The sequence below is a fragment of the Enhydra lutris genome, unplaced genomic scaffold (genome assembly GCF_002288905.1).
Source record: "Enhydra lutris kenyoni isolate GAN:26980312 unplaced genomic scaffold, ASM228890v2 scaffoldscaffold17, whole genome shotgun sequence".
NCBI lineage: Eukaryota > Metazoa > Chordata > Mammalia > Carnivora > Mustelidae > Enhydra > Enhydra lutris.
The window spans coordinates 21,853,501-21,879,900 of NW_019154101.1; the positions used below are offsets into that span (position 1 = coordinate 21,853,501).

A 26,400-nucleotide genomic window follows, 5' to 3' on the forward strand; every position below is an offset into this window, starting at 1 on the left:
TTTAAAAGAAGAACCATAAAAAAATAATAAAAGGAGAGCCATTCACCAATTCTTTTTTAAAATTAATATATTCTTTAATTTTTAAGTAATCGCTACACCTAGTGTGAGGCTTGAACTCACAACCCCAATATCAAGAGTCACATGCTCCACCAACTGATCCAGTTCTTTACCATCCTAGCTGCTTAGAGCAGAAGAAAATGATTGATCATACCTTTTCTTATCTTGTCCCTGACCCCTCTCCACTTTTGTTCTTTAGCGCAATTTTCATTAAGTTATCTTGTAAATTATTTCCAGGTAAGACAGAACAAATACTATATAAAAAAATAATCCAGGGGCACCTGGGTGGCTCAGTGGGTTAAGCCTCTGCCTTCGGCTCAGGTCATGATCTCAGGGTCCCGGGATCGAGTCCCACATCGGGCTCTCTGCTCAGCAGGGAGCCTGCTTCCTCCTCTCCTGCTTGCCTCTCTGCCTACTTGTGATCTCTCTCTCTCAAATAAATAAAACATTAAAAAAAAAAATTTCCAGGAGTAGGTTTTGTGGAAAGGTTTTTTCCTTTTAAAAAACTGGTCTTTGGTTGGTTATAGGGTAAGAACTAGTGTGGGAATTGATGACAACTTTTAAGCCAAGTGTGGGATATTTTAGCTAAATGTTTCAGATTACTTGATAATTACCTAAATATATTGGAAACTAGGTCAATAAGTTCAACTATTCAAAAAATGATTAAAAACAAATCAAATACTAGTGTAGCCTTCAAAGTAATTCTGGTATTTAACTTCTATAAATGTTAATCACTGGGGTTTTACCTGTAGTACATCATATTTTTAAAAACTATTTATTAAATTTTCCTTTCCTGGCAATAGCCTCTTTATTTGCAGGTCCACCCCAAACTGTTCCTACTAGGTCTTTTTCAATCTGTAATGCCTCCTCGAAACAAAGCTCTTTGCCTGAAGAAACGCATCTTTTCAAAGCTCTAATTACTTCTGGTGGCCCTCTGGTAAACTGCTTTAGCCATTCTCGTGCCTCCCCTAGACATTCAGTTTCATCTGTAGACTGCAAGACCTCTTCAGCCATTCCTATTTCTAGAGCTTTTTTTGAATCCAATTTGAGAGCTCCGCTTAACACTTTGAGAGCCTGCCTACTGCCAATGATTTTAACTAGTAGGGTAGCACCGCCCCAGCTTGGTATTACACCCATGTCTTTGTGGACAAATCTGATCACACTCTCTGCAGTCATTAATCTGCAAAAGAGAAAAGAAAAAATATTAATTAAGTATATGTGCTTTAGTCATAAAGTACTATTCATTATCTAATCTGAAATCTCCATAGAACTTTATAGGTAGATATGTTATATTAAAAACTGAAAGTTCAAAGAATCTGGCTAAGTATACAATTCAGTTTACTACACAGTCTTTAATAATTCCCTTTGAAAATGATATCAGCATTTTAATTGTGCTACTTATCCTTTGCTTTGGGAAATAAGAATTTAGTTTTTATTTTATGTTTATTCCTGAAACCCCAAAGTATCTTTCTAAAGTGAGTGGTGGCCTAATGAGAAAATCTGGACTAAGTGAAAATATGGGAGTAGGGAATGCTAGGGTCATACTGTGAAAAAAAAACCAAAAAACAAAAAAAACGCATAGTAAAGTTCTTAACCCAGCATCTATAGTCTTCAAGCAAATACCTACTAAGCACTACTAAGCACTACTTATGCCAGGTTGTCTAGGTGTGGGACTACAGGAATGACCAAAATAAAACCGTGTGTTCAGTTCACAGTCCTGATAAGAGAAAAAACACTGAACAATATAGGACCAGCGGTGATAAGTGCTATTAGAAAAAATAAAATGGGGCAAAGGACTAGAGACTGAGGAGATGGGTGCTGGCGGTGTTAACTAATGTTAACTAGTCCTCAGAACAAGGATATGAGGTATAGTAATATCCCCATTTACAAAGGGAAACTGAAGCCACAGAGACTAAATAAATAGCCCACTCAAGGCCATTGCCACTATAGCAGAGCCAGAACTTAAACCCAGGAAGGTTAGCTTATTAGGTGTGCTCTTAACCTCACAGTACAGATAACAGCAAGACTAGGATGGAAACAGCATTGCCATTAAGAAAGCCGACAGGGCAGGGGCTGGACTAAATGATGATTTCCTGTAGTAGGGATGCATTTTCCCCAAACAAGGTTTTTATTAATAGGGTGATTAAGAAGCAAAGTGGAACAAGAAAGGGGAGTGTTAACACTAATCAGTGGACATAGTAAATGGCTTCATATTTGCCAGTTAAATATCCATATACTATTAACAGAATGCACAAAGCTATCCTGTGTAGGAAATACTGCCTGTGTTTTATTTTGATTGCACACTTCAATGAGCTTTCACTGTAATCTGGAACAAAGGTGATGTCTGAATTTTAATTTTTTAAGAAAAATTATAGCTGTCAAACTACTCACTATGCAAAAGATGGCCTTATGTTAGTTCTGCTTTTCAAAGTGTAAAATGCTCAGCTGCAGGTGTTTTGATTCTATCAGCACCAAGAACAACGGACTCTTAGTCTTTGACTCTTTAATCAGGAAAAAATATTCCAGTAAATTCTCACAAAAGCCTATTTATTAACTCACTGGGACAGAGAACTTTCTCTTCACAGCTGTGAACTCCTACAAGGGAAAATCTGCCTCAATTATGAACAATTGCTTTTAAAGGCAAATAGCCATGAAAATAGTAGTTTTCAATAAATTTAAGTAGAAAGGAAGAAAGACAAATCTCTTATGAATTGAATCTAGCCCAAAACTGTGAGAGGAGTACTGCCTTGTTACAATAAACAGAAGAAAAATGTCAAAAATTAAGAAAGTGGATAGAAATTATAGAAATAATGACTTAGTAGTCTTAGAGATAGGAATACTGTTAATACTCAACACAGTTCTATAAAACTTTCACCACATAAACTGAGTGTGTCATGGTTCTAAATTACATCCTAGAATTGACACTGATGTTGGCTCAGAAATATGCCTACTATACAGAAAAAGATTATGTCAGAAAATACATTCACTTAGAATCAGCTGAACATATGAAAGTTGGTTAAAGCCCAAAATGAGGGGATAATGTAGATGAGTTTATGACAACAAAAGTTATTATCTATGTAAGCACACTTATATTTGGAATTCTCTGCTTCTAAAGAAGTCTCTGTTTCTATACCATGTATTTTTTTTTTTCTTCTGCCATATTTTACAAGGTCAGGTATACTTTTTGAAATATTTTACAACTCTAACAAATCTTAAGATAATCTTTGTAAAAACTACCTGTTGTGATCAAACTCTGATATCCATGTTTTACATACCATGCCTAGGGTATGTTTATCTACTGACATATATTTAATGTACATTAGCAAATACTACCAAAAAATTTATTAATGACAACACATCAGTACATACACCCTAGGCATGATATGTCAAAACTGGACGTCAGAATTTAATCACTACAGGCAGTTTTTTTTTTTTTTAAGATTTTATTTATTTATTCGACAGAGATCACAAGTAGGCAGAGAAGCAGGCAGAGAGGGAGAGAAGGAAGCAGGCTCCCTGCTGAACAGAGAGCCTGATAGGGGGCTCGATCCCAGGACCCTGGGATCGTGACCTGAGCTGAAGGCAGAGGCTTTAACCCACTGAGCCACCCAGGGGCCCTGGTAGTTTACTTTAGCAATGAGAGATCACAAAACTCTATTAATCTAAAAATTAAAGTTTAAATATAAAATTTTAAATGTTGATAACCATAATCTACAAAGAAAATGTCCAATATCCAAAAACAGAAACAGCCTCCTGATAGACCTTACAGAATTATACACTAATTACTTCTAGACTTTAGATGCAGTTATGCCACCTGTAATAAAATTTATTGCAAGCAATAATCTATACGGAAAACTGGAAGACCTAAATCTTAAAATTCTGAAGATTTAACAGCAAACTCAATTTATAAAATGATATTAAACTCCCTTATTTTGTCAAGAAAAAGAATTACAAGTATCTTCTGCTTATCACTGTAGTTATTATTGGCAATGTTTAAAATCTTTGACATCTTGGTAGAAAGGGGATGAAGAAATTAATCAAATGTCAATATGCTCCTCATTACCGTGTGTATGCAACAGTAAACTACTGGTAATAAAAAGTATCACCTTCGACAGCTGTTGTAAAATCAGTGGATACCTGAAAGTACTGTTAGCTGTGCTAGTACTTTCTAGTAAGTTAGCTATAAGTTGCAGGTCTTTGAAGAAATGTATTCCAGAAAAACTATTTTTAAAGATTTTATTAGAGCACGCTCATGCAAGCAGGGGGAGGGGCAGAGGGAGAGACCGAGAGAGAATCTCAAGCGGACTCCCTGATGAGCATGGAGCCTGAGGCTGGGCTTGATCTCACAACCCAGGAATCATGATCTGAGCTGAAACCAAGAGTCAGACCCTTAACTGAGCCACCCAGGGCCCCCAAGAAAAATTTTAAGACAATTATCAAGTTTTACTTAAAAAGGAAGTTTTTAAGTAATGCTTAGAAAATGTTTTTTAAAATGTTTATTTTTTAAGTAAAAGTACTTTTAGCGAACCCTGTTATAAAGAACTGAGAAACAATTATGTTGGATGACAGTAAGGCTTTGATGTGAAGTGCACAGACTTGAACCAGACCGCCAGGCTCTGCCGCTAGACTGACTGCATGCTACACCTTGTGGAATACAGCAAGGAAAGACACACAGTGTAAAGAGGGTGAGGAAGATTAAACTACTCAACATCCCTGGGCTTCAGTATGCTTGCTTATAAAATAGATATTATAGCACTTATGCCATAGAATTATGATTATTAAATGAGTTAATATGAAAAGTGCTTAGAATATATTTGCAACAATTCATTTGAATAAAAGAAATCTTAAAGGGATTGCATACAACATACTTTATTTAAAAAAAAAAAAAAGCTCTGAATCTGCCTCAGCCACATCCATAGTAGAGCACAGTATTATACTTTTATTCAGAATATAAAAGTTACATATATTTTGTAGCCTCACAGTGCCTGACACTTCTTAAGCTATGTGTACTCACTTGTATGAAGTTGATTGCATTAATAGGTCGGTCACTACAAGTAACCGTTGTTTTTCTGCTAGAAATGCAGTATGAAGTTGTTTCCTGGACTAAAAAGACTTGATCCCTAAAGTACTGAAAGTAAAAGAACTATCTGTACTTACACTGGGAAGCCCAACAAATGATGGTATACTATCCTTCTTCAGTATCTGTTAACAGAGACTACAAAATATATACAATTTTTATCTACAGGTAAAGGTAGAAATAATACTGTGTTCTATAGATAAGGCTGAAACAATAATACTGTGTTCTATAGATAAGGCTGAAACAAAAGAGTCCAAGTTGATTTAAAAAAATAGACATATAGCTAAGGATAACTTAAGGAATACTGTGTAATATAAGTAAAAGCATAAATATTTTTACATTTTAAACAAAGCATTCGTGTTACAAATTAATAACAATGTCATAAATCTAAAGTTTGGAATCACTGATTTAAATAAGCTTTAGGGCCAGAAACTGCTAGTCCTTTTACAGTACCTTTTTTTAAAGATTTTATTTATTTGATAGAGACACAATGAGAGAGGGAACACAAGCAGGGGGAGTGGGAGAGAGAGAAGCAGGCTCCCCACTAAGGAGGGAGCCCCTGGGGCTTATGACCTGAGCTGAGGGCAGATGCTTAATGACTGAGACACCCAGACGCCCCTACAGTGCATGTTAAGAGCCAAAGGCAACAAAACAAGTTGTGGTGACATGAGGAAATATGTTATATAAAAAGTATATAAGTAGCAAGAGCATCTCTGATCACAAACAATACTGTAACTCATGCTTAAACGTTAGCACTGATTTGTTTGCACATGTACTTCCCTGGCGCCTTCTCCCTCCTGCTTTCTACCTAACATCATACCCCACAACAAATTATGAAAACGAGAAGGCAAGAACCCACAGATGCTCTCCATAATTTCCCCATAATCTACTCTGTGAGTAGATTTCCTACTCTTAAGTGATTGACCTCATGAGGCTCCATTTATTCTATCCAGAGACTGCCTGAGTAAGGACGTATATGGTTGAATGAGTGAACTTTTGTATTCGTGTATGGAAGGGGTAATAGTACAGTGAGGGAAGAGCAGACAGGAAAATATTTTGGGATATCAACTCTGATTTTAATATTCAGTAAGTAAGCCTGCTCAGAGGTGAATTTTCTTGATATTACAGGATCTAAAGTAAGAATTTCCACATAATATGGTGGTAACTGCAAAACAAGCCAACACAGGCAATGTGATTGCTTCCTAAGGTGGACATCTCATATTCAAAGAACAGGCACTGCCACATCAGAAATGAAATTTGATTTTTAATTACTCTGGGATATGTATGTGCACACAGTGTGCACATCTGTCTCTGTGCAAGTGTATGTTATAGATATTTTGTTTTATTTATAAATAAAGTTCATATGTAAAGGAAAGGGCAATCTGCAGTAGCTCCCTTGGGATAAGCATGCTTCTAGCTCCCTTTCTTTGTAATATGCCTTAATCTAATGGGTAGCAGCTGGAAATGCGAATACCTGGAGCTAATCTATTATATTTAGATTAGTGACAACAGTGTTAGAGAATGGACACAAATTAGGCAGACTCTAAATTGCATAGGTGAGAATTTTATTTCACTAGGGTGATGGAGGAATAAAAATGTGTTTTTCATCCTGTATATAAACAGCTAAATCCTTGATCTTCCAAAGAGAAACAGGAAAAGACAATGTAGACAATTCACACACACATACACACACACACATCCCAACGAACATGAAAATTTATGTTACCAAAAACCTTTAAAAATGCAAATTAAAATTTAATTTCTGGTTATTAAAATTAGAAAGCAGTTTTAAAAAATTATACTCAGTAGAAGACAGGATGCTCTCAAACAGGTACTCATCTATTGCTGGTATTAGTATAAAGTGGCAGAGTCCTTCCTGAAGAATAACTTGGCACTATGTATGAAAGACTTTGAACATTTTCATATCCTTTGATTAAGTACTTGAACTATTAACAGGATTTATTCTAAGGAAATAATCTGAAATGTGGTAAAGCCTTTTATAAGGTAGTTATTATAGCATTAGTCATAATAAAGAAAAACTCGAAACAACCAAAGGAGGATATTTAGTACATCCATACTGATGGAATATTTTATACTTATTAAATTCATGTTTTCAAGTATATTTAAATATACTGCAAGACTGTTTTCATTTCTGGGATCTCTAGGGATCAATCAACTTCCAGACTTTTTCAGATGGTTGGCAAAATCAAGTTCCATGAGATTTTAGAACTGAGGTCCCTGTTTCTATGCTGGCTTTCAACTGGGGGGTTCTTATCTTCTTATTTTTTTTAAAAGATTTTATTTATTTATTTGACAGACAGAGATCACAAGTAGGCGGAGAGGCAGTGGGGGGAAGCAGACTCTCTGCCGAGCAGAGAGCCCGAAGCGGGGCTCGATGCGGGGCTCAATGTGGGGCTCGATCCCAGGACCCTGGGATCATGACCCAAGCGGAAGGCAGAGGCTTTAACCCACTGAGCCACCCAGGCACCCCTAGGTTGTTTTCTTCTAAAGGCCACCTGCATTCCTTGGTTTAAGGTCTCTTTCTCCATCTTAGATGCCTTCTGCCTCTAATCTCTCTTGCTTCCCATTCTGCCTCATGTCTTTATTTCTTAAAGGCTCATGTGATTAGACTGGATTCACGCAGATAATCCAGGATGATATGTTTACAACTTCAGAACCTTAAGTATATTGGCAAGGTCCCTTTTGCCAAATGTTAATATAGTTGACCCTTGAAAAACACTGGCATTAGGGACACTGACCCCATGCATAGGGGGTCCCCTCCATATAGTTGATTAATATATATTTTGTATATGTATTTTATACTATATTTTAACAAAAAAGTAAGCTAGAGACAAGAAAATATTAAGAAAAACCATAAGGAAGAGGAAATACATTTACAGTAATATAAAAAATCTGGGCGTAAGTGGACCCATGTAATGTGAACCTGTGCTGTTCCAGGGTCAACTTATAACGAGTACTGAGGAAGAAGAGAATGTGAGTAGACAGCTTTGTGGGGCCATTGTTCTGTCTACCAGATCACCTAAAAGCATAATGGAAGTACTTAAACTTGATTTTCCTTTCATTCCATTATGCTGTTAATTTTCCTGCACTACAACAGCTGGCTCCCAATATCACCATCACCCCCTTTTCACCTTTCACCTTCTAGGTAACTTCTGGCTAACTATTCAAGGATTCCTTTTGTTTTATCGTTTTAGTTGTTAGTAAGTAAAGACTTCATGGGGCAAACAATCTCCAATAGGAAGAAAAAGTGAGTATTTGCTGGAATTACAGCATTATTACTCTTAGGTGAATGTTAAAAGCCCTCTAAAACCTGTTGAGGAATCCAGATTTCATTAAGTGTAGACTGTAGATGTGCAGAGTTCCAGAACCCAAAATAAGACTTTTTTCCTCCAATATTAACTTCAAAAAACCAGAGTATAAAGGCATGATTGGTCCCCTGCTGTGCTGTCACTTTAAAGGACAACATGGGTATAGAAATCTAATTAAGAAATTAAGACCTAACTGTGGGAAAAAAGGTATGTACCATAGTTGGTAGAATTAATGTATTCTGTTAAGAACTTCCCTAATTCCAAAATATTTCAAATACACAGAAAATAACACACTCAAGTACTCACTACCCAGATTCTACAGATGTTAACATTTTGCCACATTTATTTCTGAACTCTATTCTCATCCCTTTTCCTTCTCTTCCTGACTTTTCTTTCTTTCTCCAGTGGCAGCTAATATCCTGAAGTTAGTGAGAATTATTTCCATGCATAATTTAACTTTTAATAAATATTCTATGATCAAGTAGTAAACTTCTGCATGAAATAATATTTCAGTTTTATGTTCAGTATCACAAAAGACAGTGTACTCTGACTACAAACATGCTCAATATTTGGCAGGTAATTTTTATATTGAAAATGAATTCACCAGATTATCATAGTGTGATGACATAAACCATTAAGATAATTCAATTAACCCTGTCTACTCTGATTTATCACTTCCGCTGTTGAAGGACCTTTAGGGTTGTTTCCTGATTTTAGCTATTATGAATGGTGCCGCCATGAACATTGTAGGACCTCTCTGTAGATGAACATCTGTATGCATTTCTATTGGATTTATACTATATTAGGTTTCTTTTCATTATTTAAATCCAATTTAGTTAACATATAGTGTTATTTGTTTTAGGAGTAGAATTTAGTGATTCATCAGTTGCATGTAACACCCAATGCTCATTACATCAAGTGCTCTCTTTAATGCCCATCACCCAGTTACCCCATCCCTCCACCCACCTCCCCTCCAACAACCCTCCATTTGTTTCCTAGAGCTAAGAGTCTCTTGCAGTTTGCCTCCCTCTTTGTTTTTGTATTTTTTTCCTTCCCTTCCCCTATATTCATCTGTTTTGTTTCTTAAATTCCACATATGAGTGAAATCATATGGTATTTGTCTTTCTTGGGCTAACTTATTTCACTTAGCATAATACCCTCTAGTTCCATCCACATTGTTGCAAATGGCCAAGATTTCATTCTTTTTGGTGGTTTGGTAATATGCCATTACACACACACACACACACACACACACACACACTCCACATCATCTGTTGATGGACATCTGGGCTCTTTCCATATTTTGGCTATTGTGGACATTCCTCCTCTAAACACTGGGGTGCATGCTTCCCTTAGAATCACCTTTTTTGTATCGTTTGGAGAAATACCAAAGTAATATAGTTGCTGGGTCTCGGGGTAGTTCTACTTTTAACATTTTGAGGAACCTCCATGTTTTCCAGAGTGGCTGCACCAGCGTGCATTCCCACCAACAGTACAAGAGGGTTTCCCTTTCTCCCAACCTAACACCTTTTGTTTCCTGACTTGTTAATTTTAGCCATTCTCACTGATGTGAGGTGGTATTTCACTGTGGTTTTGATTTGTATTTCCCTGATGCCAAGTGATGTGGAGCATTTTTTCATGTGTCTCTTGGCCATTTGTATGTCTTCTTTGGAGAAATTGTCTGTTCATGTCTTCTGCCCATTTCTTGACTGGATTTTTTTGTTTTCTGGGTGTTGAGTTTAGTAAGTTCTTTACAGACCTTGAATACTAGCCCTTTAATGTGTCATTTGCGAGTATCTTCTCCCATTTCTTACAGTTTTATTGATTGTTTCTTTTGCTGTGCAAAAACTTTTTATCCTGATGAAGTCCCAATAGTTCATTTTTGCTTTTGTTTTCCTTGCCTTTGGAGACATGCCTCGCAAGAAGTTGCTATGGCCGAGGTCAAAGAGGTTGCTGCCTGTGTTCTCCTCAAGGATTTTGATGGATTCCTGTCTAATTAGATCTTTCATCCATTTTGAATTTATTTTTGTGTATGGTGTAAAAAAGTGGTCCAGTTTCATTCTTCTGCATATGGCTGTCCAATTTTCCCAATACCATTTGTTGAAGAGGCTGTCTTTTCTCCATGGAATATTCTTCCCCGCTTTTTCGAAGATTAGTTGACCATAGAGTTGAGGGTCCATTTCTGGGTTCTCTATTCTGTTCCATTGACCTGTGTGTCTATTTTTGTGCCAGTACCACACTGTCTTGATGATTATAGCTTTATAATACAGCTTGAAGTCCAGAACTGTGATGCTTCCTACTTTCTATTACAGTTTTGTAGATTACAAAGTCCAATAAAAGACTCACTAGTTTAAAATCAAGATTTCAGTAGAGCTGCACTCCTTTCTGAAGGCTCCAGGGAAGTGTCCATTTCCCTACCTTTTCCAGTTTCTAAAGCCTAACCAGTTTCTTGGCCTGTGACCACACTTCTCCATCTTCAAAGCCTGCACCAATGGGTTGTATCTTTCTCACACTGTATCAACTCAGATCTTGCTTCTATCACTAACCCCCCTTTTCTGACTCTGAACTTGTCAGTATCCCTTTATAGCATTTTAGGACCCTTGTGGTTACACTGGGTCTACCCACCAGGGTAGGGGATTAAACCAGGATAATCCCTCTGTTTTAAAGTCAGCTGAGTAACAACCTTATATCTATCTGCAACCTAATTCCTCCTTGCCATATAACATAACATGTTCACAGGTTCCAGGGCTTGGAAGGCCATTATTCTGTTTAGCCACAGATACACAGGAATAGAATTACTGTGTCATAGGATATGTGACATTCTACGTTAGTAGATACTGGGCATTGTCCATGGTACCAACTTATACTCCCATCAGTATTTTCTGAAAGCTGCAGTTGCTTCACATCCTTGCTAACACTTACTATATTCTATGTTTTTCATCTTAGCTTTTCTTGTGGGAGTATAATAAAAAGGTGTGATTTTAATTTGCATTTCTTTAATGGCTAATTAATTTAGTGCTTTATGGCTTTTTTTTTTTTTTTTTGGCCATTCAGATATCCTCTGAAAAACTGGAATTTTCTGCCCCTTTATTTTAACTGGGTTGTCTTACTGCTTTGAAGGAGTTCTTTATTTATTCTAACTATGTCTTTGGTCAGATACAAATATTGAGATAATCTCTCCCTCTGCAGGTTGCATTTTCATGCTTTTACTTATTTTTTTGATAAAAGTTATTAACTTTAATATAGTCTAATTTATCAATCTTTTTCTTTATGGTTAGTGATTATTGTTTCCTGTTTTAGAAATCTTTGATTACTTTAAGACCACAAAGATATTCTCCTGTTTTCTTTTAAACAGCTTCAGTGTTTTACCTTTCACTTTTATATCTGCAATTCATCATGAATGGATTTTACACATGTAAATACACTGACTAAAGAGACCATTCCTCCCTAATGCACGAACAGTGTCACATTTGTCTTAGATTAAATAACCATATATTTTCAATCTGTTTCTGAACTCTACTGGTCAGTTTTTGTACCACTGTATGTACAAAAAGCATCTGTTTAAATTACTTTAGTTTTATAACAGGTTTACTATCTGATAGTATAAGCCTTCTAACTTTGTTCTTTGTGACTTCCTTAGTTCTTCCGGGTATTCTGCATTTCCATATGAATTTTAGAGACTGCTGATACACCCACACCCACACACACACGTACACACCAACTTGCTGGGATTTTTATTGTAACTACATTGAATCTGTGGATTATTTGGGGGGGAGAGGTCAATCTTTACAATATTGAGTCTTTAATTCCATGGACATGGTATATTTCTAATTCACCATTTATTTAGGTACTCTTTAATTTCTCTCAGTATTGTTTTCCAGCTTTCAATGTAAAATTCTGACATGCCTTTTGATTTGTTCCTAGGTGTTAGGTTTTTTCCTAATGCTACTCTCAATGTACAGTTTTTTTTTAACTTTGTTATTTATTTGTTTGCTGCTGTAATATAGAAATGCTATTGACTTTTATTGACCTTGCAGCCAGAAAAGTTACAAAGTTCACTTATTAATTCTAAAAGATTAGCTTATATATTCTCTTGGATCACAATGATGTCATATGTGAATAATAAGGTTTTATTTCTTAGAATCCAATCCTTATAACTTCTTTAATCTTGCCTTACTAAACTGTCTAGGATATCTAGTATCATTATGACCAGAAGTGGCAATAGTACTCTCCTTGTTCTTTATGTCAGAGGGAAAGCTTTCAATATTTTTATCATTACGAAGATGTTTCCTGTAGGATTTTTGTAAATGTTTTTTATTAGACTAAGAAAGTTCCTTTCTAGTGTGTTAAGAGTTTCTATCACGAATGGATGTTGAATTTTGTCAAATGCTTTTTCTGCATCTATCAGATTGTAATGATCTGTCTCCCTTTTTTGTTAATATGATATATTATACTAATTGGTTTTCTAATGTTAAACCTACCCTAAATTTCTAGAAAAAGCCCCTTGTAGTTATGATGCATTATCATTTTTATCATTAGATTAAATTTGTTAATATTTTGTTAAGGATTTTTACATTTATGGTTACAGGATTGGTCTGTAATTTGCTTTCCTATTACGTCATTTCTAGGTTTTGGAATAAATATTATACTCATTAAAAGAGCTGGAAAGTAAAACTTCTATTCAAATAAAGAGTATATATAAGATTGATGTTATTTCTTAAATGTTTGGAAAACTTCACTGATTAATCTTATAAGTTTTAAAAACTAAAACTTCAGGGGTTGGTCTAGAAGACTGCTGCCATTGATTCCTGATCTTTCCATGCATCTTCTCCCAAATTACAAATTAACAAGGAGTGAAAGAAAGCCACACCAACAGGATTACTCAGAGACAGAGAATAATGCACCCTTGATATTATCTTTTTTTTTAATTTTTTTATTTTTATTTATTTATTTTACAGAAAGAGAGAGATCACAAGTAGGCAGAGAGGCAGGTAGAGAGAGGGGGAAGCAGGCTCCCCGCTGAGCAGAAAGCCCAATGTGGGGCTCGATCCCATGACCCTGGGATCATGACCTGAGCCGAAGGCAGAGGCTTTAACCCACTGAGCCACCCAGGTGCCCTGAAATTATCTTTAATTACAGAAATAAACACCCACTAAAAAATGATTTCCTGCTGCTGTTGCAAGCCGATGGGCACAAAGTGATAACAAGGCGGCTTAACACATCCATGTAAAACAGGACAGGGAAATGGAAGACTTTGAGCAAGTACAGTTAAAATCACCCCCAGAATGAGAAAATGTGGTACTATGTTCTAAAAAATTGAGTACAATTTGGGGATTTGCAAGTTCACAGCACTGGCTATAGAAAAGGAGCTTAAAAATGAATAAGGCTAAAATTGATAGCTTGAATAAGCACAATTTCTGAAAAAAAGACCCAGATAAGAAGAGAAGGGGTGATTCCCTTGAAGAAGTAAAAGAAAAAAATTAAAGGGGGAAAAATAAGAATTCTATAGAAACAAAAGAGATACAAGCCATGCTATCTTCTCTTCCATTTCCACTGTGTCACTATGCGTCTGTTCAAAAACTAAACTGTGAGAAATTGGCACTCTCAAATTAGGAATCCTAGCCACAAAATACTCAGGAATAGGAAATATCAAGCTAATTCTATAAAGAGCTACTGTAAAAATAAAGCAGAACATGTATATTCAAATGTTCCTGCTGATGAAAAGCACCTCCCTCCCCATGTAAAACCATGAAACAGAAGAAAAACTAGTAACAACCACTCCAAAATGCATTCAATATCTTCAAAGAGCACAGTTTATAGGAGAAAGAAAAACACTGAATCTGAAATTTAAATGCTTTTGTTTTTAGAGAGAGTGCAGGCGAGTGTGACAGTGGCGGGGGCGGGGGGCAAATGGGGAAGGAATCTTAAGCAGGCTCCCATGCGCAGCACAGAGCCCCATGCAAGGCTCAATCTCACAACCCTGAAATCATGACTTGAGCCGAAATCAAGAGTCAGACGTGTAAATGACTGAGCCACCCAGGCACCCCTTGAATCAGAAATGTAAAAATCAGGAATAGATATCAACCCCCCCACACACCCAAAAAAAAAAAGAAAAGAAAAGAAAGGCACAGGGGCTAGGAGATAAATGAATGAGAGTTGACTGCGCTCAAGAAAGAAATAGAAGACAAAGACAAGAATAGGTTTAAATAAAAATTAAATACAGGGCACCAAAGAAAAGTAGGAAAACAACCAGGAGAATGAGAATTGTAAAAAAATTAAAAAATAAAAAAAAAGAAAGAAAGAAAAGAAAGGAAAAGAAAAAGAAGTTAGAGAAATAATATATGAATAACTGGAACTGAAACAACAAATATTGAGAATTCACTGGATACCTGGGGAAACTGACTCTAAAGAATCAACTCTCAGACATATCCTAATAAAATACTAGACTTAGATAGAGAAAACTCAGGGTCTCCAAGCAAAACACAAAAACAATAAAGAACTTATAAGGGCAAAATAATTATAATGCCATTGGACTTATCAAAAAGCAAAAAGGTGCTAGACCCAGATGGTTTCATAGGGTTTACTAAATCTTTACAGACCATGTAGTTCTAATATGATACAGATCATACATATCTCATTTTCTGAGACAGAAAATGAAGAAAACTCCCCAATTTTTTAATGAAGTGTAACACTGATAACTAAATCTGGTATATGTAACACAAAACATAAAATTAGACCAATATTATTTATGTATATTGTAGTGGGGTAGTCTCCAAGATGACCCCTAATGATCATTGACTGCTGGTGTTTACATCTTTGTACATGTGATCTTTTTTGCCTTGAGTGTGGACTGGATCTAGTGACTCTCATCTAATAAATAATACAGCAAAAGAAATGGTACGTCCCTTCCAAGATTAGGTTCCAAGATTGTGGGTTTCTATCTTGTCTATTCTCTTTCTCTCAGAACCCTCAATTTGGGGGAAGCAAGCTTCCAGGTTATAAGTAGCCCTGTGGCAAGCCCAGACAAGCGCAAGAATCTAATAGTCCCAACTAATAGTCGGTGAGGACCTGAGGCCTGCCAACAGCCACTTGAGTGGCTTCTGAATTTTGAATTTTGAATCAATCTTCCCTCAGCTGAGTCCTGATAACATCTTGATTATAGCCTTATGAGAGACTCCGAGCCAGAGGCACCCAGCCAAGTTATATGTAGATTTCTGACCCCTAGAAATAATAAATGTTCATGTTTTAAGCTATGTTTTGAGGTGATTTATTACTCAGCAATAAATAACTAATACAAATATCAAGCAAAAATCCTAAATATTATCAAACAGATTTCAACACCATATTAAGGAAATCACACACCCTGAGTAAAAGGGGTTTATACTTTAATTGATGTTAGAAAGCAATTATTATAATTAAGCATATTAATAGGTCTAAGAAGAACAACCATTTATCTTCATAGATGGTGAAAAGTCCATAGATGAAATTCAGTACCTCAAAACTCTTGAAAAAATAGAAATGGAAGGATAATTCTTCAGCATGAATCTATATACAAATATAAACCTCAATCCTAAAGCTAGCATCTTACTTAAAGGGAAACATTAAGGGCACCTGGGTGGCTCAGACACTTAGGAATCTGAATGGATTTTAGCTCAGATCATGATCTAAGGGTCAGGAGATCAAGTCCCCTGTCAGGCTCCACACTCAGAGGGGAGTCTGCTTGAGACTGTCTCTCTCTCTCTACCTCTGCCCCATGCCCCACCCCAATTCACACACTCTTTCTCTAAAATAAATAAATACTTTTTAAAATGTGTGTGTGTGTAGGGGGGATACTAGAGGTATGTCCACAAAGACCAGGAACAAAGCGAGGATAGCAAATCTCTCTACTACTGTTTAATATTGTACTGCAGGTATTAACTGAAACAATAAGAATAGGAAACTAGGGGCACCTGGGTGGCTCAGTAGGTTAAGCCTCTGCCTTCAGCTCAGGTCATGATCTCAGGGTCCTGGGATCGAGCCCCACATTGGGCTCTCTGCTCAGCAGGGAGCCTGCCTCCCCCTCTCTCTCTGCCTGCCTCTCTGCCTACTAGTAATCTCTGTCAAATAAATTGAAAAAAAAAAAAAAAAAGAACAGGAAACTATCAGAGAAATAATAATTGGGACAAATGAAACTATCTCTATTGTATAATTAGAAAACTAAAGAATCAATGATAAAACTAATTCAAACAACAGAAAATTTCAGGAAGGTAGCAACATATAAAATTAACATAAAAATAATGTTCACCCTATACACAAGAAAGAAATTAGATGACATAAGCTGGTGCAGCCACTCTGGAAAACAGTATGGAGGTTCCTCAAAAAGTTGAAAATAGAGCTACCCTATGACCCAGCAATTGCACTACTAGGTATTTACCCTAAAGATACAAATGTAGTTATCTGAAGGGGCATTTCCACCTGAACGTTTTTAGCAGCAATGTCCACAATAGCCAAACTATGGAAAGAACCTAGATGTCCATCAACAGATGAATGGATAAAGAAGATGTGGTATATATATACAATGGAATACTACGCAACCATCAAAAGAAATGAAATCTTGCCATTTGCAACGATGTGGATAGAACTAGAGGGTATTATGCTGAGCGAAATAAGTCAATCAAAGAAAATTATCATATGATCTCTCTGATACGAAGAATCTGAAAGGCAGGGCAGGGGTTGTGGTGGGTAGGGAAGGAAAAAATGAAACAAGATAGGATCGGGAGGGAGACAAACCATAAAAGACTCTTAATCTCACAAAACAAACTGAGGATTGCTGGTGGGTGGGGGGTAGGGATAGGGTGGCTGGGTTATGGACATTGGAGAGGGTATGTGCTACGGTGAGTGCTGTGAAATGTGTAAGCCTGATGATTCAGACCTGTACCGGGGCAAGTAATGTATTATATTAATTAAAAAAAGAAAGAAAGAAAGAAAGATGACATAAAGGAAGGGAAAACTCAGTTTGCAATGGCAATAAGAGCAAAATACTTTGAAATAAACTTGCAATGAAATATTTTTAAATGCATTAAGAGAATTATAAAACTTCCCTGAGAGACGTAAAAATAGACTTAAACAAATGTTAAGACATCTCCTGCTCTCGGTTTAGTGTGTGTCTCAACATTATCAAGATATCAATTCTCTCTAAATTAATTTATAAATTTAATGTTAGTCAAATAAAAATATCAACACCTATTTCTATTCTGGAAGTAGATAAATTCATATGAAAGCTCCTATAAAAATAAATATGCAAGAAGAGCAAGGAAAATAAATTAAAAAAAGGTATGAGCAGGGACTGGCCCTACCTCATATTAAAACATATTAAAAATAATTAGACATATTTAAAAATATATAAGAATAGTATCCTGGTACACGAATAGGCAAACAAACCAATGTAACAGAAGAGAGATCTACCAACAGATGCAACTGTAAGTGGAAATCTAGTATATGATAAGATCTAGTGTCTAGTATAAGATAAACTGAATATATAATATGTATATGATATGACAGTGATATCCACAGAAGGCCTTCTTAAAGAAATAGTATTGAGACAAAGGATCGCCATTTGGAAAACAGAGAAAATAAGATTCATTATTCACTCCATAAAAATAAACTCAAAAATGGATTAAAACACAAAACTATACAAGTATTAGAAGAAAACATGAGTGAATTCCTCTATAATGTGAACATATGGAAAGCCCAATGCAATAAAAGAAGAGATGGATAAATAGGACTACAATAAAATAAATGCTTTCATGGCAAAAATAAACAAGAAAACATAAGCAAAGTCAAAAGACACAACAACAAGCTGGACAAATACATTAAAAAAGGGCAAATATCCTGAATCATTAAAATGGCATCAAAAATGGCAAATAATCCTAATATTTAAAGAACTTATAAAAATTAAGGGTAAAAAAGCCAAATATTCTATAGAGAAATAAGCAAAAAATGAATAGGTAATTCACAAAAATTGCAAAAATGCTTCTTAACCACTGGAAATATGATCAACTCAACCTACTCTGGGAGAAATGCATGTTAAAACTATGCAGAAACACTATCCTCACCCATTAGACTGGCAAACATTCAAAAGCTTAACAGTAGCCTTTGTAGGCAAGGCTAAGTCAAACAGAACACAGAAAACTCTAAGAATTGTCTATGCCTTATGGAAAAGAATCTGGCAATATCTGATAAAGCTAAACATTCATTTAACCTTTGATTCAGCAGTACTCCTAGAATTTATCCTTAAAACATACCATTAATAAATATATAATACTAAAAAAGTATAGTTATTCATTGCAACACTGTACATATGAAAAATAACTTCAAGCAACAAGGATAGGAAGAAAGAAAAAAATTAAAACTGAATACTGAAACTAAATGAACCTTATGACTAACATAATCACACTGAAGAAGGAAAAACAACAGGGAACTAGTACAAGTAACTTCTGAACACAGTGTAATACTTGGATTATTTACCCTTAGTCTAGGAGACCAAAAAAACCCCAAAGACAACAGGCAAATCTTGAACTCCTTTTAGTAGCTTCTTTTCACAGCGGTATAGACACAATTCTAATACTAGCTCATGTGCATTATAAGATCAAGCAAATGAGTAAATACAGTGATGTTACTGGGAGCCAGGGGATCAGTGTTGGAGGAGATACAATATGGAATGGAGGAGACAAGAACAAGCTTCGTGAGAATAGACTGGATTGGCAGATTTCAAGTATAAATGCATAATCTCTAATGAATGAATGGATTAAATTAATGCATGCTCTAGCTTTGTTTGCTAAGACAGTACAGAAACAAAGATGCCAGTAGCAATGAGAACACCACCAGGCATCCAGATCTTGTTTTTTTTGTTGTTGTTTTTTGTCTTTAATACTATCCCCTACTCAAAGAACCAATGCTAAAAAAACAAAACCAACCAACTAACCAAACAAACAAACAAAAAACTAGTGCTTCTATGAGAAAATGTCTGAATCTGGGGTCAAGGAGAAGAAGATCTAAGATGCCTACAATACTGTACTCAGAAAGTAGGAAGTACTCGAATGGATGAATGGATGAATGATGGAGCATTAACAAAAGGATACAGGAGCCAGCTTGAAAGGCTTCTCACTGGCCAAATCTGGGACAACTAAAGCATCGAAACAATCAAGGACAGTAATGAATCATAAACCACTGAAAAAAAAAAACCAAAACAGGAATCTATTAATCCACACTGATGACAAATGTACACACAGACACACACACACACACACACACACACACACACACAGAGGGAAAAGGGTAAAGGGGGGCTTTACCCTTTACCAATGACAACTGATACACATGGAGCGAATGGTGGAATTAGAAAAACACAAATTTGCAACCATCATAGTAAAGATGGTTTCAGAAAGAATAATCAGGGAATGCAAAAAATCCAGTGAAGAAAGTCTGGTGAAAAACACAGTATTACACTTGTCTTAAAGCATCTCTCAAGGGGGAAAGGAGCATGTATACTAGGGAAACCAAACACTTTGGACATGGTGATCAAAATCAGCATCACCAATGATGGGCAGAAAAAACACTTGTGTGCATCCAGATGTGATACCCTGAGAATATAATATCACTTTTGTGGGGATGTTATCCAGGGACACAAAAACTGAACTGAATAATGAGAAAATATCAAAAGTCCTCAAAATGAAGAACAATCTATTAAAAAACAAAAAGCAAAACCTGACCTATTTTCTTTAAAATATCAATGCTGTGAATGACTAAGTCAGGCTAGAGAACTCTTCCAGAATAAAAGAGAGTGAAGAGATCCTGAAACTAAATGCAGTACATGATCCTGTAATGGAGGAAAACAATGCTATACTGAACATTACTGTCTAACCGACAAAATTGGTAAACAGTATATTAGATAGAAGTACAGCATCAGTGTTAAATTTCCTGCATTTGACAACAGTACTGTAGTTATGTAAGACAATATTCTTGTTCTTAAAAAATATATACATATATAATTATTTGTGTGTGTATATATATATAATTATGAGTATGTATAAAGGATTAAAAGGGCAAGATGTTTGCAACCTACTCTCAAATTTCTCAGAAAAAATATATACACATATATATACACATAGATATACATACACATATATGAGAGACAGAAAACAAAAACAAAATATCAAAATGTTAAAAACCGGTAATCTAAGTGAATGGTATAGGGAAATTCTTTGTATCATTCCTGAACTTTCCTATAAGTTTGTAATTGTTTCCAAACAACAAAAAAATGCAATTCTAGTTTCTGTCTTGCACCTAATTCAATAACAAAAAATTAAATATTAGATACGTCATTTAAAAATTTATATGGAAGATTAATCTGCAAAGAAAAAAATATTATAAAATGAAAAAAAAAATAAAATGAACATAACAGTAAAAAAAAAAATTTACATGGGGGCACCTCGGTGGCTCAGTGAGTTAAGCCTCTGCCTTCGGCTCAGGTCATGATCTCAGGGTCCTGGGCTCAAGCCCCGTGTCAGGCTCTCTGCTCGTCGGGGAGCCTGCTTCTCCCTCTCTCTCTGCCTGCCTCTCTGCCTACTTGTGGTCTCAATCTCTCTCTGTCAAATAAATAAAATCTTTTTAAAAAAATTACATGATTTCCCTTGCCAAAAATTGATGTTAAAAGCCAAGCAGTCTGAGTCCATCATTTTCTCTTTTCTAGGGTAGTTTTCAGGATTTTTCTTTTCTCTGTCCTTCCCCACCTCTACTTTTTAAAATTAACATATAATGTGTTATTTGCTCCAGGGGTACCGGTCATCAGGCTTACACATTTCACAGCACTCACCATAGCACATACCCTCCCCAATGCACATAACCCAGCCACCCTATCCCTACCCCCTCAACCCCCAGCAACTCTCAGTTTGTTTCGTGAGATTAAGAGTCTCTTATGGTTTGTCTCCCTCCTGATCCCATCTTGTTTCATTTTTTCCTCCCTACCCCCCACAACCCCCTGCCCTGCCTCTCAAACTCTTCATATCAGAGAGATCATATGATAATTGTCTTTGTCTGACTGACTTATTTCACTCAGCATAATACCCTCTAGTTCCATTCACATTGTTGCAAAAGGCAAGATTTCATGTTTGATGGCTTCATAGTATTCCACGGTATATGTATATCACATCTTCTTTATCCATTCATCTTTGATGGACATCTAGGTTCTTTCCATAGTTTGGCTATTGGGGACATTGCTGCTATAAACATTAGGGTGCACAGGCCCCTTTGGATCACCACATTTGTATCTTTAGAGTAAATACCCAGTAGTGCAATTGCTGGGTCATAGGGTAGCTGTATTTTCAACTTTTTGAGGAACCTCCATACTGTTTTCCAAAGTGGCTGCACCAGCTTGCATTCCCACCAACAGTTTAGGAGTGTTCCCCTTTCTCTGAATCCTCACCAACATCTGTCGTTTCCTGACTTGTTAACTTCAGTCATTCTGGCTGCCCACTCCCATTTTTGAGTGATGTGGAATAAGACAGAAAGTGGAATAAAGGAATGAGTGTTCTAAGTACCTCCTAAAGCACATTCTGGAATCTTGAGTTTAAAGCCAATCTAAGAAACCATATTATAATTACTCTTAAAATATGGGACACCTGGATGGTTCAGTCAGTTAAGCATCTGCCTTTGGCTCAGGTCATGATTCCAGGGTCCTGGAATCAAGACTGCGAGCCTGCATGGGATTCCCTGCTCAGTGGGGAATCTGCTTCTACCTCTCCCTCTGTCCCTCCCCCGTCTCCCCAACCCCTGATTGTGCGCTCTCTCAAATAAATAAATATCTTTAAAAAGGTCCGCATAAGTGAACCTTTCTTAATTTGACATATATAGGTATTATTACTGTTTTCCAAAAAGTAAATAAAAGTTAAAAAAAATAAAAGTAGTTTACAAAGGTAACTTAGAATAACAAAGTTACCAATTTCATTCTCTGAAACGTGACAACTATATTCTCTATGCCAAGCCTGTATGTTGTAGGCAGAATGCCCCCACAAAGATGTCCACGCCCTAATCCCTGGAACATGTGCATCACGTGTACTTCATATAAGAAGAGACTTTGCAGATGTAATAAAGATTTACATACATTAAAATAGGGAGGTTATCTGAGTGAGCCCAACTTATCCACATGAGCTCTTAAAAGCAGAGAACTTTCTCCAACTGGAGTTACAGAGATGCAGCAGAAAGGTAAATGAGGAAAAACTCAACCCACCATTGCTGTAGGGGGCCACATGGAAAACATGACAAGGCAGGCAGATATCCCCTAGGAGCAAAGACTGGTTCCCAGCTGACAGTAAGCAAGGAAAACAGGACCTCAGGCTTATAAATGCATAGCGTTGAAATCTGCCAGTTGTAATCAGGATGAGCCTGGAAGTGGTTTTCCCTGAATCTCCAAGGCCCAGTTCAGCCAACATACTGATTTTGGCCTTTTGTGAGCAGGGTTGGAGAAACCAGTTGAGCCCAGCTGGACTTCAGATCTATACATTTGTGAGATAAACTGATGTTTTAAGCCACTACATTTGTGGCAATCTGTTATGGCTGCAATAGAAAATTTATATTCAAATAGGTATTTTTTTAATTTATATTTCATTCTTAATATTTTAGTCAAGATAGGTTAAAAAATTAGAAGCGAATTATTTTATCACAGTTCTAGCTTTTTATTTCCTCACATCAATTTTATCACTAAAAGGAAAACATAATGTTTGGATGACTAGATTCTGAGCACTGAGGAAAGCCAATTTTGAATTCATAAGTTAGTGTTTTGCTTTTAAAAATGTTTTCATTTTTTATATTTTTTAAGATTTTATTTATTTATTTAACAGAGAGAGAGAGATCACAGGTAGGCAGAGAGGCAGGCAGAAAGAGAGGGGGAAGCAGGCTCCCTGCTGAGCAGAAAGCCAGACTCGGGGCGGGATCCCAGGACCCTGAGATCATGACCGGAGAGGAAAGCAGAGGCTTAACCCACTGAGCCACCCAGGTGCCCCTTAAAAATGTTCTTAAAATGTCATTTTCTCCAAGAATGTTTTATATGAAAATTAGGACTCAACCGAATGCAATTTAATATAAGGGTCTATATATGCCAAGCAGACCTGGGTGTTTCTGAACTATTCTGAAATATTAATTCATTATGTGTATGATCAGCTGGTGTATACAGGGTTTGGGGACAGGAAGAATGCTACAGGAGCTCATTTCTTTGGAATATTCATATTCAGTGTATCTCTCATCTTCTGAAATAGTTTTCCCATGGGAAATGGAAGAGCAGCAGAAATGAAAATCCTAGTTTAGTGAATTCCAGGCAATTCTCGAGTGTAAGAAAGTTAAACAAGCTAAAAAAGGGTCAACATATATCCTTAAGGGAGAAACTTATCTTTTTAGTGGAATGCTATGAAAGCTTTTGGTGTTCTTTTAGAATAAGCAGATATTTTTAGAATAATTAAAGCAATTCGTCACAGAAGATAACTGACAAGGTACTGATAAACTTGGGGGAAAGATCACTTAGAGTAACTTGTATTGACTTATCCCTTCCTTGTAACTGTGGCTAGTGAGGTAGTTCAGTATGCAGTCCTCCCTATCAGCCTCTAAGTTCGAAGAACTTATGTTTTGGGTAGGTAGGTTAAAAAGGGCTGAACAGCCAAAGACAGTGCTTTTCAAACTTCTTTTGGGAAGGATCAGTTCCTACCATTTGTTTTTCAACTTGTCAACTGTGAATCAATAATTTTATAAAATACAGTAAAACTATATTACTATAAAAATGAAACAAAATCCCAAGACATAAAAGTTCTTGAATGTCAGTGTCTAGTACATATAGCTGCTAAACGTATGTTTAATGAGTGATTCAACTAAATGTAATTTAATATGAGAGCCTATATATACCAAGTAGTTGCTCCACAAATGAACATGTCTTCATTGGGAAGGTGAATGTATCTGGTATATTACTAGATCTGATGAGAGCAAGCACAGTCAGACATCTCACAACCAATAACGAACATATTTTATGAGACCCTAGGATACATGACATTCCTTTCACTTAGAGAATGAAATAGCAAGCAAGGAAAATTAGTAGTACTAAAAGACTAAGTAGTCTCTGATTTTTCCTGTGATTTTGCCTTTTGTCCTAAACCCTAACTACCCAAACACAGATCAGGAACAACTATGAAGGACAATGCAAAAGTCTAATTAAATGCTTACAGATGAACACAGGGCTCTACATTAAAGATATCCAGAGGATATCTATAAAGTTTAATTTGTACTTACTTTTATGTAGAGGATTTTTAAGTGTAATAATGCGCATTCACATATAGCTTAGAATATTCTTTAAATATATTAAATTATATATTTATGTAATATTTACAATATATTCATAAGTATATATTTAAATTATATATAAGTACCTGTATTTCAGATTTAAGTGAGAAAAGTATTTAATCCTTTCATACATAGAACATTCTAAATTTAGTCTCACGTTGTCCATAAAGCCAATGACCACTTCCTCTTCACAGAATCGAATGTAGTATCCCAATGCAATCTGCACTGATGACAGCAGAGGGCACTGTCATATGAAATGACCATTTTTCACTGTATGTAAGATTCCTCCTCAATTAAGAACTACTAGTTTTCAAAGAGGTTAGGATCTTTAAAAATTGTCTTATACACCAATACTACTTTAATATACATATTTATGTGAATACAAAGTGATATATTTCAATTGATAAATTGGAACCTGAGTCATAAATTATAAAAAACGAAGAAAAATAATTTCATACTTTGAATGAATAAACTTAGTGGATCTCTCCTCATACTATTTCTATTACTATATGATGCCATTTATATAGAGTTCAAAAAGCAGAAAAATAGAACATATCAGTTACAGAATAATTTCCTTTCTTAGGAAATAAAGAAAGTAAGGACTACTTTCATTAGGAAAAAAATTAATTCTCATAAAATTTAGGGTAACAGTTTCCCCTAGATGGAAATGAGAGGGCTGTTACTTAGAAGGGGTTTATAGGCGACTTCAGGAGTGCTGACAATACTCCCATTCTTGACCTATATCATGGTAGCAGGTTCCCATTTTGTAACAGGTCACTAAACTCAACATTTATGTTTTATACATACAAACCCCAAATATTTTAAGGCCTTACCAAAACCACTTCAGTAGTCAGAAAAATATACAAAAAAGGTAATCATAAAATAAATAGTATAGAGGCGCCTGGGTGGCTCAGGGTTAAAGCCTCTGCCTTTGGCTCAAGTCATGATCCCAGGGTCCTGGGATTGAGCCCCGCAACAGGCTCTCTGCTCAGCAGGGAGCCTGCTTCCTCTCTTTCTGCCTGCCTCTCTGTCTACTTGTGATCTCTGTCAAATAAATAAATAAAATCTTAAAAAAAAAATAGTATACATGTAGAAAAACCTACTTCAAAAACAGGGGTTCTAAACCAGGGGCCCATGAATGAGATTTCATGCAAAGTTTCCTAAGATAGGGTTCATAGCTTTCACTACATTCTCAAAAAACTAGAAGAACAATGTGCAATGTGAAAATATCATCTGGATATAAGTCCAGCTATCTTATAAGTAACTGAGTTCCAAATGACAAAGAATAAAACATATCTAACATAGAAGACTTTCTGGTTAAGGAAATCATTATCTTCATTCATGAAGTTAAAAATTCTGATGTGCTTAAATGCATAATAATTTGTGAAGTTACAATATGTGGAAGCAAAATGTATGACAACAATAGCATTAGGACAGAAGGAAATAAGGAATATATTGTAGTGTTCTTGTATTTTATGAAAAATAGCATAGTATTATTTGAAGGTGGGCTGTGATAAGTTTAAAATGCATCATATTAACTCTAAACCAACCAGTAAAAAAAAAAAAATCTATAGATAT

At 35.9% G+C, this 26,400-nt stretch overlaps 1 protein-coding gene across 3 annotated transcripts in view; it reads right to left on the bottom strand.

Annotated features, from left to right (window-relative positions):
• Positions 1-507: 507 nt before the first annotated feature.
• Positions 508-26,400, bottom strand: part of LOC111147650 (ethylmalonyl-CoA decarboxylase 1) — a 75,793-nt gene continuing 49,900 nt past the window's right edge. For 2 of the 3 annotated variants that reach the window (XM_022503847.1, XM_022503844.1), the window contains exon 6: positions 523-1,237. In XM_022503847.1, the coding sequence (XP_022359555.1) occupies positions 829-1,237 (409 nt within the window). In that variant the 3' untranslated portion in view covers positions 523-828. Of the gene's footprint in view, positions 1,238-26,400 lie in introns of all 3 variants that reach the window. The other variant, XM_022503846.1, reaches the window with a different exon arrangement.